Source organism: Rhinolophus ferrumequinum, chromosome 22 (assembly GCF_004115265.2).
Source record: "Rhinolophus ferrumequinum isolate MPI-CBG mRhiFer1 chromosome 22, mRhiFer1_v1.p, whole genome shotgun sequence".
In the NCBI taxonomy this organism is placed as follows: domain Eukaryota; kingdom Metazoa; phylum Chordata; class Mammalia; order Chiroptera; family Rhinolophidae; genus Rhinolophus; species Rhinolophus ferrumequinum.
This window is the reverse complement of record NC_046305.1, coordinates 14374963-14388991: the sequence shown is the minus strand read 5'-3', so window position 1 is coordinate 14388991 and position 14029 is coordinate 14374963. Positions and strand designations below refer to the sequence as shown.

Sequence of the window (14029 nt, the reverse complement as noted above, 5' to 3'; positions counted from 1 at the left end):
CCCCTGGGTTCCTTCCAGGCGGGAACCAGGTCCTCTATGAGTGAGAAGGGATGGCGAAGCACAGTGGGAACGGGTGGCAGGGCAAAGCAGCTGAACTCTGCGTTTTCCTGCAAAGATGAATGAAAGCCCAGAGGGAATTAACCAAGGGAGGGAATTTCGAAGACAAAGAAGCTTTCCACAGTCACGTTCAGGAAGTGTATCCACAAGGGACTGAAGCAGCAAAAAAGTCCAGAGCCAGTGACGACACACAGCTAACGGCAAAGACAAAAACTGGAAAATGTGAATGACGAGAGAGGAATGGCATGGGCAAAGAGGAATAGGGAGAGGATACAGGAAGGAGAATTATAGAGGACAGAAGGACGAGTTGTAGCGTCCCGCCAATATTTCCCAAGCTATGCTTCATTCTTCTCATGGTGAACAAATTCTGAGTTCTAGAAAATGCCACACAGCAAGCTGGCAGAGCGTATGCTTAGGGGCACAGGCTCTGGAGATGGACTATCTGAGATCAAAATCCAACTCAACAATTTACTAGCTGTGTGACCACCGGCAAGTTACTTAACCAATCTGTGCCAGTTTACTCAAGTGTAAAATGAGGGCAAGGGCCCATCTTCTGGGGGTAACAGTGAGAATTTAAAGATAATTCCAGAGACAGCACACAGAACAGAGCCTAGTACATAGTAAGTGTTCAATAAATGTTAGGCCTTATGATTTGTGTTGAAACAGAAGCCATCCAGCCAGCCAACACTGACACACTACACACTGAATTGGGCATGGTGCTAGGAGCTGAAGATAAAGAGATGACAAAGACAATGGTCCTTGCCCTCCAGGAGGTCACAGAGGAAATAGACTGGAAATCAGTTCTATGAAGAACAAGGCACAGGATGAGAAAGCACTGGAAAGTTAGGCCTCAAAAATAAGTAAAAAAGTCAAGAAGAGTCACCCCTAGCCCTATGGTTCCAGGACTCAGACTAGTAGTTGCCTTTGATAGGCGGTAACATGAAGGAGGCTTCTAGAATGACAGAAGCGTTCTGTAGGGTGATTGGTTACATGGGTGTATACATTTGTCAAAACTTGACATCGGTGCGTCTCATTATATATGTAAATTATATCTCAGTACAGATCAACAAAATTAGTTTATTGGAAACTATCTTCTAAAATGAATTGTACAGGGAGGGAAGGGGCCTTCAGAGGTGTGTACGTGTGGGCAGCGTGGCCTGTGGTAACCTGCTAACTGCTGAGGTGGCTCGGTTTTAGGGAATGAGGGAAGGACATAAGATTAGGTGGTCAGAGCCTTCCGTGCCATATCGAGGAGTCCAGACGTGATCCTAGTAGCCGTGGGCACCGCTGAAGAGTTTCAGCCTCCCCCCCAGTGACTGAGACGGCCCTGCCTTGGAAGCTAGGGGTCCACCAGGCTGGTCGGGTAGAGATAAGCAGGCCTCCCACACTCCAATCCCTGCAAAACTCTGCCCAGAAGGGAGGGAGGGTCTGTGTCACGTCTTCAGGAGGTGATCTCTCCCTCCTCGTCTAGCCCTCTCAGGAGATGAGCTGTTTTTATGTCTCTAAACCTAAAAGTGGCGTCCGGTTGTGTACCCTGCAAGCCTATGCGCTTCCGCCTGTGTCAGGAATCCCTAAATCTTTCTGCATCCATGAAGCACGGCCCCTCCTAGGTGTCTAGGATGTTCCATGGTACTCAGATCCTCGCATTCCTTTCTTAACTCTGCCGACCCTGTCTGATCTCTTCCTTTCCCTGAACATGTCACAATGCCAGGCAATGGTTCCCTTTCGCCTCTCCCTCCCTATGTTCGTTCTGTTTCCTCCGCTGGACTATAAGGTTAGTGAAGGCAAGGAAGAGCTTTAAAGGTTGTTGTTTCCTCACCCGCTTGGGAGCATAGTAAATGCTCTCTAAGTATTTATTGGTAGGCTGACGATTGAATTGAGAAGATCCAGACCACAGTGGGGATGGTCTGTGCCAAATCAGAAACTGAGGAAGCGTTTTCCTTTCCCCTAACCATTTTCAGTAACAGTCCCATCTAGACTTCTGCCTCGGTGGAAAGGGGGATGCTGAGGGTCAGAGACGCTGAAGAACATGGATGGTTGGGTTGTTGTGGGATGTTTAACGCTGATCCCAGATGACCCAGACCCCGGAGCTGTGTTTCCACACCCTCCATTAAAGGGAACGCAGCTGCCCTGGGAGTGCTGGTTAGAAACAAGGTCGAGTTCTGTCAGAGCCAGTTCGAGTCACAGGTGAGCTCAACTTGCTGGTTTTACAGCAACTGTGGAGTCATTACAGAAATTGCACTGACCTACCTGAACTGGGAAGAGAATTTTGGATCAATTGTGGACTTCAAAAAGTTTCTGCCTGGGACCTGAAGAGGTAAATAACCATGGCAACCAGGAGGCAAGTTGAACTCAGAGAGGACTGTTCCTCTTGAGCAGGAAGCTTCGCGCCCTCAGATTGGATTTGCCTGTTTGCACCCAAAGCATCCTTCCCTTTGTCTCCTTTGCTTTCTTTGTGGAATGGGAACAAGCACTGGCTCAGGAGTGTGGAGGTCCGTGGGCACAGGTTCCAGCTGTTTTCAGTTTCAGAGCACTTCACGGAGGGTGCCCTGGGCACTGCTGTGCTGTGGTCTGCAGAATGGAAATCAGAAACCTCCTCTGGCCTCATCACAGGGAAGCAGAAAGGAAAGGACAGGAAGGTTTGAGGAGGGTGTTTGCATAATCCCTACTATTGTTGTCATTGGCCATGTCTCGCCTCCTTCCTACCTGGTGCTACAGAGGCCAGACTGGGGTTCCTGCCACCCATCAACTCGTTTTTGTCACTTGAAGTGAAGCTGTCCCAAACAACACCCACACCCCCACCTGGCAGCTGCGTAATAAAAGCCAGCCCTGGGGCTTGAGCAGCACCAGGTGAAACAACAACCCCTCACCTCAGTGACAAAGTCCTCTGGCAGAACGTCCAGCTGGCCGGCTGGGGACAAAGGGCTGTGCTGAGACTCAGATGTTCAGAAGGACATCTTCCATTGCCCCCTCCTAACCCGTGCCATCTCCTCGCCCCATGCCACTCCAGCCTGGGACTTGTGAGAAAGGGAAAACAACAGCCTCAGTCTGCAACACAGGGTGGCGGGTGGGTGCTGGCAGCGGAGGGGGCGCATGTGTGAGCTGCAGCTGTGCCTGCCCCCGAGCTCCACTAACCAACCCCCTAACCAACCTGGAGGTTAGGGAAGGGTTGGGCGCTGGCTCTTCAGAGCACATTACCTATATTTTGACTCACTGGGTCATCTTCCGCAGGCCCTGGCTTAATGAGGGAATCTGCTTCGACAAGCGAACCCACACGTTGTTCTGATTTGAGCCTCTTTTGCTCTTGCAGTGCCTCAACTATCCCACGGGCTTCCCGTGCCTCTCCCCTCTCTGTGGTTTTTCCATTTCCTTCCTCGACCAGCTTTTCTGGGTCTTCTCACTGAGCTCTCTCAGGCGAGGAACCTCATCTCCTCTTGTTTCTCTCTTTTCTGACTCTTTACTTCCAGATCTTGCTGAGGAATAGCAACCGCAGATGTCCCCTTATAAAATAAAAACCTAAATTCCAAGAGATACACAAAACTGGTTACTTTTCCTCATTGTCTCGCAGTCCCTGTGTTGAGAAAACTGAGCACTAACATTTATTGAGTGCTGACTATACGTTGTGTGCTGTTCTCAGAGCCTATTGTACGTGTGGTGTGCCAGTCAGCTCCCCTCTTTGGGACCAAGGCCCTTCCCTGCCAGCCCCCATCATGTTGTCTGCTGTAGGCTCACAGTGCAGTCTCTCTCTATGAGTTGCCCTTGATAGAGGGAGAGTTGCCTTCCTTAACATAAGGCCATTTTCTTGGGGCAACTGCGTCCAATGACAGGTTGATGTGGGGTACAAAAGCCTGCCCCCTTGCTTCAACGGGCATAGCTCCAAGGACAATCCTACCCATTGCATTCTTCTCTTCTCCCTGTCCAACCCAGCTCCCTTAACGCCCTCTCAGTTCCAAGACCTCCCCCCAGCAAATCTCTGCCTCCGAGGAACTGCGTTTCCTGTTTCCTGGGAACTAAAACTAAGAATTATCTTATTTAGACCTCACAACCACCTTATGAAATAAGTGTATCATGTTCTCGTCTTAGAGACGGGAAACGAGGCGTGGAAAGGTGAAGAAGCCAGCCCAAGGCCTCCCTTCAGCAGATGGCAGAGCCATGATTTGAAACCAGCATCCGACTCTAGACTCCCCACTCCTAACTTCACATGCACCCTTTTAATAGCAATTGCCAGGGAACTGAGGGCAAGGCCTTAATGGGAAAGTGAAGGGAGAGGCAAAGAGAGGAAGACACGGAACTGCAGCTGCTTATACTCAGGGTCATTTGTAGAGACGGTGGGAATCTACATTTTTTTTTGGGGGGGGGGAATGGTGGGGAGAAGCGGCGGGAAAAGCACGGTAAATTCACATTTGAATATTTGAATTCTGGTGCCACACTTACTGTGTAATGATGCAAGCTCTTTAACCTAGGTCTTAGGAAAAGGGCCTGCCTGACACATAGTAGGTGCTCAGCCAAGTGCCCACCTGCCTCCGCGCGTCTGCTATTTCCAACTCTGTGATTTGGGCAAGTCCCTAACTTTTTGCCTCAGTTTCTTCATCTATAAAATGGAGGTGATGATGAGATGATAAAAAGCGTCCTTAGCCCACGGCCATCGATGGAGTCCAGTAAATGGTAGTTACCAGTGTAATCACGATGCGGTCTTGCCTCAGGAGCACCCTGTGCTCCTGCCCTCCATAACCGCACAGACTCAGACTCAGCTTGTGATCCACTCCGCGTGTGCCTCACAGACCCTCCAGCCCCCACGCAAATCCTCCCGTGCCGCTCAATAGCTTTCACTAGAGGCCGGTCTGGTATTTTTCCTACTAAACCGGGTGGATTCATCTCATCTCCACGTGATGCCTCTGCGGCTTCTCCCACCGCGTGCGGGCGTCCGCCTGGAGAAGAGCAGCCCCGTGTGCCCCCCGGCGTGAGAGCTGCACGCGGGGAGGGGGAGGGAGGCGCAGCCCGGGCCGGGCGTTCAGTCGGGTCAGGCTCCCGGAGCCGCCTCCGCCGCGCAGGGCCCGTCCCGCTTTCCCATTGGTCGGCGGCGCGCAGCCCGCCCCGCTCCCTCCAAGGGAATAAAAGCCGCGGGCTCGCTAGCTCGGCGCGTGCAGCTGATAAATCAGCCTTGGAAGGGCGTCTGCAGCAGCCGATCCTCTCCCTCTTCGCGTTCGAGCCTCTGCTTCCTCGCGTTTCATCCTCTGCCTCCTCGCGTTTCATCCTCTGCCTCCTCGCGTTTCATCCTCTGCCTCCTCGCGTGCGCCGTGCCCACTGGCGCCCACCACTGTCCTACCCACGACGTGCTGCACTGCACCCGCAGCCATGTGCCGGACCTTGTCCACCTTCCCCACCACCTGCCTGGAGAGGTAAGAGGAGCTTGTCCCGCCGCCCGGAGCGAGAAGTCCAAGTCCCATCAACCTTTAGGGAGTGGAGCGGCAGACTTGGGGACCTGGGTGGGCGGGATAAGGGGATGGCAATGACTTGAGTGGAGAGGCAGGGGTCAACTGGGTGCCACATGCTCAGAGGCTTCCCTTAGAGGCTTAGGGAAGCCACCGGCCAAGAGAAGGGAGAAGGGAAAACAGATGGACCTCTGCTTACTGTCATCCCCTAGCCTCTGACAAATGGCAGTCCTTCTCAGGTGAACGACTGAAGACCACTGGGCATCACCCGGCAGAACTGTCTCCCCCAGTTTCTTAAGCACTTGGCTTTCATTCTACAGCGCAGATCTAGGGGAACGGCCTCCTCTGGCCCAGGGAAGGGAGGGAGATGTTTTTTAAGTCCGCAGGGGATGGAGGTGCCCATTTCCCAGGGAGCTACTCAGGGTCTCAGATCTTTGCTGGAGCTGGTGGCCAGGAAGAAAAGGTAAAGATGAAGAATCAGTTTCTGCACAGTTCCAGAAGTATTCATGACAAACCTAGAGGAGGCTGAACTGCCTTCTGCTAATCGACAGGCCCAAATTTAGAGCAGGGTGACTTAAGTGGAAACAAGCCCATGTCTGAAGTGCTGTAAATTCAAAGTGTAAGACCTACCGAGGCACAGCTCAAACGTTGGTTTCATTGTTTCTTGGTTTACCGTACTAGGGAGAGAAGCAAAGTTTAGGCCTTGGAAACAGCCAGGGGTTCCCAGGAGCCCCCGAGGCTGGAATTTGGGTGGTACCAACCTGACCTCTTCTGAGACCCCATAAACCTCTCTGCCCTGGCTAAGCAAATGGAGAATCCTTACATGTTCATGCTTTGCCTTCCAGAGCCAAAGAGTTCAAGACACGGCTGGGGATCTTTCTTCACAAATCAGACCTGGGCTCTGATAACGGGAATATTTACAAGTTTGAATGGAGCAATAAACACTGCAAACAGAGGTAAGTCCTGCTGACCAGCCTAGGGCCCCTAGAGGACACAGAGCCAGATTTAGGAAAGGAGTCATGAGAAGGAAAATGCAAGGAGAAACCAGGACACACTAGGGTGGACCTTTGTGACTGACCCCTTCCTGGAGATTTTAGTGGGGCTTCTTGCTGGTTTGCTATGGTTGCTTGGCTCATGGGTGACTGGGTGGATGGCTCCAGTGTTCTAAGTCCATCAACAGATGAGTGCACCCAAGGTCTGAATATTTACCGTGTTTCCCTGAAAATAAGACCTAGCCAGACAATCAGTTCTAATGTGTGTTTTGGAGCAAAAATTAATATAAGACTGTGTCTTACTTTACTATAACACCGGGTATAATATAATATAATACTTGGTCTTATATTAATTTTTGCTCCAAAAGATACATTAGAGCTGATTGTCCGACTAGGTCTTATTTTTGGGGAAACATGGCAGTTACCAGACTCTCCCAACTGGAGGTGTCATTGCACATGAAACCAGGGCTATGACAGTGTCCAAGACCACTTGAGGTTTTTAATCAATGCCTCTACTATCATGCACCGTGCCTAGAAGCCCTTTCAAACTGAACATCAACTGTGCTCAGTGCTGCACTAGGTTCTGGGCTTCTGGGTAGACATAATCTTTATTTACGAAACACTTATTCCTTTGGGGAAGTGTACAAAACAACACTCTGAGAGTCAGAGGAATAGAAACAATTTTGGACAGTGAAGCGACAGTCTTAGAGATTTATACTGAGGGCCAAAAGGTCTCTGGCTTCGGTGTCTCGTGACCGAATTGTCCTCTAGCAAGCACCAGTTTCCCCTAAACCCAACCAAGGATTTGAAAAGTCAGCTCCAGTAATCACCAAGCAAGTCTTTGGGTGAATTAGGCAGCTCCCGTCAGAGTTCTGGCTAGGATTTGTGCTGTGCATTCGTTTGTTGTTTCTTTTCTTTAAACTAAAATCTTGTCCTCCCTGCTTTGTTTTTTGTAGCAGAAACCTTTCAGAAGATGTGCTGGGATGGAGAGAGTCGTTTGACCTGCTACTAAGCAGTAAAAGTGAGTACAACCTGTTAATGTCTGTTTGTGGATGTGGCACATGTGTGCTCATGTGCTTGGGAGCCAGCCGGAGGGATGCTGAAAGCGTGGGCAAAATAATAGCAGTAGCAATAATAATAATGATCCCCTAGTGTGCCAGCCTCTATTCAGAATACAAAGGCAGGTCCTTGTTCGAGAAAATTACACCCTAAAAATAGAGCCATTAACTGCAATTGCTGTCTTTTCTCCTTTAGTCCCTGCTGTCTCTCAGTCTGACCTGTCTCTTCCTTTCTCCCTCCCACCCCAGATGGAGTGGCTGCCTTCCATGCCTTCCTGAAGACGGAGTTCAGCGAGGAGAACCTGGAGTTCTGGCTGGCCTGTGAGGAGTTCAAGAAGATCCGCTCGGCTACCAAGCTGGCCTCCCGGGCTCACAGGATCTTTGAGGAGTTCATCCGCAGCGAAGCCCCAAAAGAGGTCAGCGCCCAGATATGTCCCAGGGATTCTCCAGACACTGCCTGCTCCTTCCCCACTGAGAATTGGGGATGTGGGAGGTCAGCAGCGAAGGACTGAGTTTAGAAGCAGAGTTGCCTTATTTGGCACAGGGGTGAGTGGGCTTCTGTGGCTGGAGCCGAGGAAAATCAGGTTTCGTGCCACCCCTAGGTGCCGTTATTCTCACACTCAGCGGTAGGGGCAGAGGGTTTGGCACGTGTTTTGGCTTCTGTCCATGCCCACTTTTATAGACTAAGACCTTTTTAGAGGCTCAAAACACTTACACAACCAGGGATACAAGTCATCATAGGGACCTGTGTAACCTGCCGCAGTCCCCTGGCTGACCTGCCTCAGATGGGCAGGTCTGTGGTCAGTGAATTTTTCAATCTTCCCTTAGGCCTCCACTACCTGGTGGCTGCATTTAATGAAGAACATGGCGCCACCTAGTGGAGAGATGACTAATACCGTGCTTTTGTATCTGATTTTCTATTTTAGTCTCTGAGCACTTTTACTTATTCCACATTATTCCGTAAAGATTTATGAAGCACCAATTCCATGCCAAGCACTGTTATAGTCTTTGGGGATAGAGCAGTGAACACAACAAAGCCTCTACCCTAATGGGAGAAGATGACAGTACCCAATTAAACAAACAAACGTATGCTAGGGGATGACCGATCCTCTGATAAACATAAAGCAGCATACAAAGAGGAGTCCCAGAGTATGGGGAAAGGAGGTGAGGTCTTTCCATTTAATTAAAGGAAGTGAGAGGTGTCCAATAAGGTGACATGTGATCAGAGACCTGAAAGAGTTGTGGGAGGAAAGAACATTCTAACACAGGAAAAGGAAAGTACAAAGGCCAGAGAGCACCTGTCGTCCTCACAAACCAGCAAGTGGGCCTGTGTGGAGCATGGAGAATAAGGGAGAGAGCAGGAGATGAGGTCAGGCAGATGGCAGATGGCCATGTGGGCCCAGCATGCACTTTGGCTTTTACTCTAAGTAACTGCTACCAAACTGCTGTGTTGATTGGATCCAGCTCAGCCTGCCATCATTTCAGATGTGGGGACTGGCCCAGAGTTGAAAGCCAGTTACTGATGGACTCAGGAGACCCCAGGTTCCTGGTTCCGAATCCGGGGGTCCTTCCACTGCCCCACCCGCCAATCATGCCCCCCTCTGCCTTCTGGACCTCTTGCCTTGCCTCCCCCATCCCCACTCAACTTGTGTGCTTGTCTTCCTTCCCACAGGTTAACATAGACCATGAGACCAGGGAGCTGACCAGGACGAACCTGCAGGCTGCCACGGCCAAGTGCTTTGACTTGGCTCAAGGGAAGACACGTACACTGATGGAGAAGGACTCCTACCCACGCTTCCTGAAGTCGCCCGCTTACCAGGACCTGGCTAGTCAAGCCTCGGCCACCAATGCCTCTCCGTCCAACTGCAGCCTGGCAGAGCCTTTACACACCTGAGCATTGTGGCAGTGAGGAACCAGCCTGGAAAAGAGGTTGAGTCACCCAGCCCTTAGGCAGCTGCCCCTGTGTGGGAGACAGGTTCTGCAAAGCATGTGAGAAGGGACAGTGAAAGAAACAGCTGTTCCTGTTTTGGAAGAAACAGTCTCTCCTCCAGATACTGTGGGCCTGATTTTCATGCATGAGAGGGTCCTCCCCGCCCCCAACTCCAGGACTTGTGGATAAGGGGTGAAGATGACGGTTGTATGGAGATCTCTGGGGAAAAGAATGGTGGTGCAAGAGTTATCATTGGCTCTTGTCATTCTCAATGGGGCCAGAAATATTCTAGGGTGGTTTGGGAAATCTGTGATTAAAGGGAAAGTTGAAAATGAGAGGGGAAGACAGATCAGCTGTTCTGCCTGTTGAACAGTTGACTGATCACATTCTGTTTTCCCAATTCCCAGACTGTCCAGGGTACAGGAGAGAGACAGGAATGTGGACCCTTCCCATTCTGTCTACCTCGCCTGCTTCTGCGTTGCCCTGGGGCCTAGTTGCTTGTATTTCTTAATGCTCCTGTGTCCAGCCTCCCAGTCTTGTCAAGACCAGGGAACCAATGTGATGCTTGCCCCAAGTGAGATTTTTATACCTCAAAAAACAGGCCTTTGCGCCCCTTTCCATGTCTGTAGAGAGCTCTGAAAAGAAGCCATCTTGCTCATGTGAAATTAATCTTGGTGCTCTTGGGGACCTTGCAGGTAGGCCCTGACCCTGTGTTTGCAGCAGGGTCCACCTGTGAGCAGGGCCCGCTGAGGGCCTCTGGCTGGGATGTGCCCTCTCTTAATAGTTAGGTTCTGTCCTTGAATGTGCGGACGATGAGAAGAAAGATGTAGGGGGCCTCTACGTGAGGGGCTAGTCAGCTTTCATGTGTGACAGTGTGGACAGAGGGAGCAAACCATCCTAAGAAACAAATCTCTTGGCAGTTCCCGAAGTCCTGTTTAAATCAAGCCAATATTTTTTTGTATGAGAACAGGGAAAATGACAGCCCAAGATGGTGGGGAGCCTCGTTGTTTCCTTCCTGTGGATGTGAGGTGCACTTACTGGGGTGTCGGGAGAGATGGGGCAAGCACCACAATGACCCTTGGACAGACCACAGAAGCTGGGAGTGACATTGGGGAGGGAGGCTACTTGGAAGAGCAGGACCGGGGGACACCAGAACCTGCCTGTCACCTCAAAGAAATATTCTGAGATGGGACTTGTATACCGAGCCCTGGCTGGGGAGGTAAATGAACCAGGCAGCCCCCTTGTACCCCAAGAAAATCACCTCTGTTCTCGCTGCACTGTGAGCTCCTCCAGGAGAAAATTATTTAAGTATAACGGATTGTTGGTTTTGCGACGCTCTCGTAGCATATGATATTTGTTAGTGTTGGTATTGTTGCTGTTGTTATTTATTATCGTAAATTTAGCTTGCCTTGACTGGAGAATCTCAACAGGAGCTGGCAGCCCGTCTCTCTCTCTCCACCAGGCTCTACCTCTGAACGTGCTGGGAACCTCCTGTCGGGAATCCCTCACTGTTTAAATATTTATTTATTGTTGACAACTGGAGCTGGTTTCCGAGATGTGAATGATGTACTCAACCCCCACTTTCCTGTTTCAGCATGTTATATTCTTGTCAAATAAAATTAAACCCAAATATAAGATCCCGTCTCCAAGGGCTGTGTGCTTGGGGAAAAGGGAAAGGGAAGTGCTGTGGAGAGTCTTGTGGCGGAGCTGGCCTCCAGAAATTCCACAGGACAGATGGGTGCGTTTCCCATCAGAGGCAGAGGCACAAGTGATGAAAGACCCGTGTTTGGCTGGTAACGGGAAAAATCAAAGAGAGGGGGAAAAGTTCTCACGGCAGCCGCCAAGATTGGTGACTTCCGTTAGCTGATGACACAACCCCAGCTTGTGTTGGGTTGTTGTGTTGTGTTGATTGGACCCAGCTCAGCCTGCCATCGTTTCAGAGCCCCTATCCTTTGTCCACCCAACCAGGATGCAGCACAAGCTCTTCCCATTTCTGCTGTAACAGCACAAGGGGCGGTTCCCCTTGGTCGAGTAGCCAGACATTTTCTATTGGGATTAGTATTTTATAATTTCCTATGAGTTCAAGTTAGTATTCTTTAATAATTTCATAGAAGTCTCTGAGCTGAGCTACCGGAAGCCACTCGGTACATGAGATGGTTCCATTTCATGGGCTGAGGGAGTAGGAGGGGTGAGCTAGGCTTGAAAATTGGGGGAGTAGGTTTGCAAGGGTCAAGATCTGTTCTTCTGCCAATCACCTACTTGTTCTCCTTTCTTATCCTATTAATCCTTCTCATTTTTTTCTGATTACTAATATTTAAAAAAATTCTTCTCTATGTTGAATTATCTGTTTATATGCAGATCGGACCTTACATTGACTTTTATTTCTTCCCTCTTGTTAGTCTGAGTAAAATGACCAGAGTTCAGGTATGTCCAGTAGAAAACCCCTGGCATCACATGCTAAATCCAAATCTAAGGGGGTGATAGATTCTGTGGGTGGCACCTGAGGGATTCTGAATTTAACGGCATGGGACGGACGATGAGAACAAACACTGTGGCAGGTCCTCATCTCACTTGGTCCTTAGGACAGCTCTGTGAGGGTAAGCGGGGTTACACAGTTAAGGAAACTAAAGCTCCCAGAGGGTGGAACATGCCCAGGGCAGCTGGCTGAAGAGTGAGGGCAGAATTTGCCAGATAACATGGATCAACCTTGAGGGCATTATGTTAAATGAAGGAAGACCGAAAGACAAAGACAGACTCCTGGGATTAGGCAGTCCTCTTCTCCAATTTTCTATTCCCAGGCCCTACCATCTATAAGCGTTCTGCAAATGGCTCTTGAGTTAATGATTCATTTGAAATCCAGCAGGTGAGAAGGTTAGATTACCATTTCCAATTTTCCTACCAGACTTCTCTCCCTGGATGTCCCACAGGCTCTTCTTATTTAACACATTCAAAACCAAGGTCATCCTCACCCGCCTCAGATAGCCACGCTGCCTGCTGCTTCCTTAAGCCTGATACACAGAGACGCTGCTGCTTCTCCTCAGGCTCAGTAAAACTTCCTCAGAAGAGTCCTTAGGCTCTCCAATCTGGGCTATAAAAATCACTTCTCCCCTGCTCTCCCTCCCTCAGCTCATTTTCCACACGGCGCACCCAATCTTTATCCACAAAACGTAGACCTGAGCATGTTGTGGCTGCATTAAGGCCCTTCCCTGGCTCACCTCTGACTACAAGAGAAAATCCAGATCTGGCCATGACATACAAGGCTTGCTCTGATTGACCCAAGTCCCTCTCCTGATTTATCTCCTGCCCTGATGGCCTGTACCCACATGCTGTTCTCTCTGCTTGGAATACCCTCTTCCTCTTCCTCTTTTTCTTTTTTTAATTGGGGGTTGGGCCCTCCTCAAAATGCCTCCTTGCAATCCAGCAAAGACACCACTTCGCAGTGAAGCACTCCAAACGCCCACCACACAGAGTTAATCGCTGCCGCTTCTGGGATTCTAAGACACACGGTTCTTACTGACCGCCCCACATACTGGAACCGATGTCTCCACAGCTCTTTTTCTTCCACCAAACTGATCTCTTCAAGGTCAGCAGCCGTATTATCCACCTCGATAAGATGGGACAGAACAGATCACAGATAAGCTGTTCACAGCCCTGGCTGTGGGGTCAGAACACTGGGGTTGGAAGCCTGGCTCATTTGCTGGATGGCCTTGGGAAGTTACTAAGCCTCTCCAAGTCTTAGTTCCCTCATCTGTAAAATGAGGAAACTTTATTGCATTCCCTATGAGGGAAACACTGAACTGACTCCACGGACTTAGCATGGTGCCTTGGACGCAGCAGGCATCAGTCAGTAACTATTTATTGACTTTTTGAATAAAATGGAAGAATCACAAATCAAAGCCAGGATGCCAAGTCTACTTGTCATCTTTTAAGCATAGGATAGCTGTTTCAATAGAGTAATTCATGTCCAGAATTTCAGATGAGGAAATCGAGAGCGGAGCCATTAATCAAGAGGGTATTCACTCAAACTCAGGTCAGATGGTCCTAAGTTTCAAATCCAACTGTTGCTTCCACCTGACTGTGGCAGCCCCACCCACTCCCTCCCATTTCTCTCCCTCTGCTGCCTCCCTGTGGCCATGTCCAGCTATGCTAGAATTTTCTTTGGCAGGCTTGACTTGCATGGCATTACAAGTTTGCCTCCTTCCAAGAGCTATAACTTGAAGTTTTATTAATTCATTTAAATAAAGATGTGAAAGTTTAATAAAACTGAGAATTGTTAGCATACCTGCTGCTAAGATAGCCCAGTGGGTACAGAGATTATAACAAGATTTCTTTTTTTGTTTTTTTTGTGTGTTTTTTGTGTGTGTGTGTGTTTTAAGTCTTAAACATATGCATTGTTGATATATTTAGAAAAGGAATTATAAAAGGAGAGGGTTGCACCCCTCACAACCTGACAACCCAGAAAGGCAATAGAAAGTTACGTATCCACCTTTCTCACACATTCCACGCATTCTCTGAATAATCTAAGAAAAGCTAAATAAGGCCTCAATGGAGATAGGCATT

The 14029-nt window shown here is 49.5% G+C and overlaps 1 protein-coding gene across 2 annotated transcripts; it reads left to right on the top strand.

The window, feature by feature from the left end:
• Positions 1-5153: 5153 nt before the first annotated feature.
• On the top strand, positions 5154-11102 carry RGS16 (regulator of G protein signaling 16). Of its 2 annotated transcripts, none has more exons than XM_033093977.1 (5): positions 5154-5456; positions 6335-6445; positions 7441-7502; positions 7789-7955; positions 9212-11102. In XM_033093977.1, exons 1-5 carry the CDS (start codon positions 5413-5415, stop codon positions 9431-9433), a joined length of 606 nt encoding a protein of 201 aa, XP_032949868.1. In that variant the 5' UTR covers positions 5154-5412; the 3' UTR covers positions 9434-11102. The 2 variants fall into 2 exon arrangements, with proteins under 2 accessions (XP_032949868.1, XP_032949866.1); XM_033093975.1 differs by having other exon boundaries at positions 5157-5456; positions 7438-7502.
• The last annotated feature ends 2927 nt before the right edge of the window (positions 11103-14029 follow it).

Coding starts and splice junctions, on each gene's coding strand:
- RGS16 (XM_033093975.1), top strand. CDS start 5,413: ATGTGCCGGACCTTGTCCACCTTCCCCACCACCTGCCTGGAGAG. Junction 7,503..7,788: donor CCTGCTACTAAGCAGTAAAA/GTGAGTACAACC, acceptor CTCCCACCCCAG/ATGGAGTGGCTGCCTTCCAT. Junction 7,956..9,211: donor GCAGCGAAGCCCCAAAAGAG/GTCAGCGCCCAG, acceptor TCCTTCCCACAG/GTTAACATAGACCATGAGAC.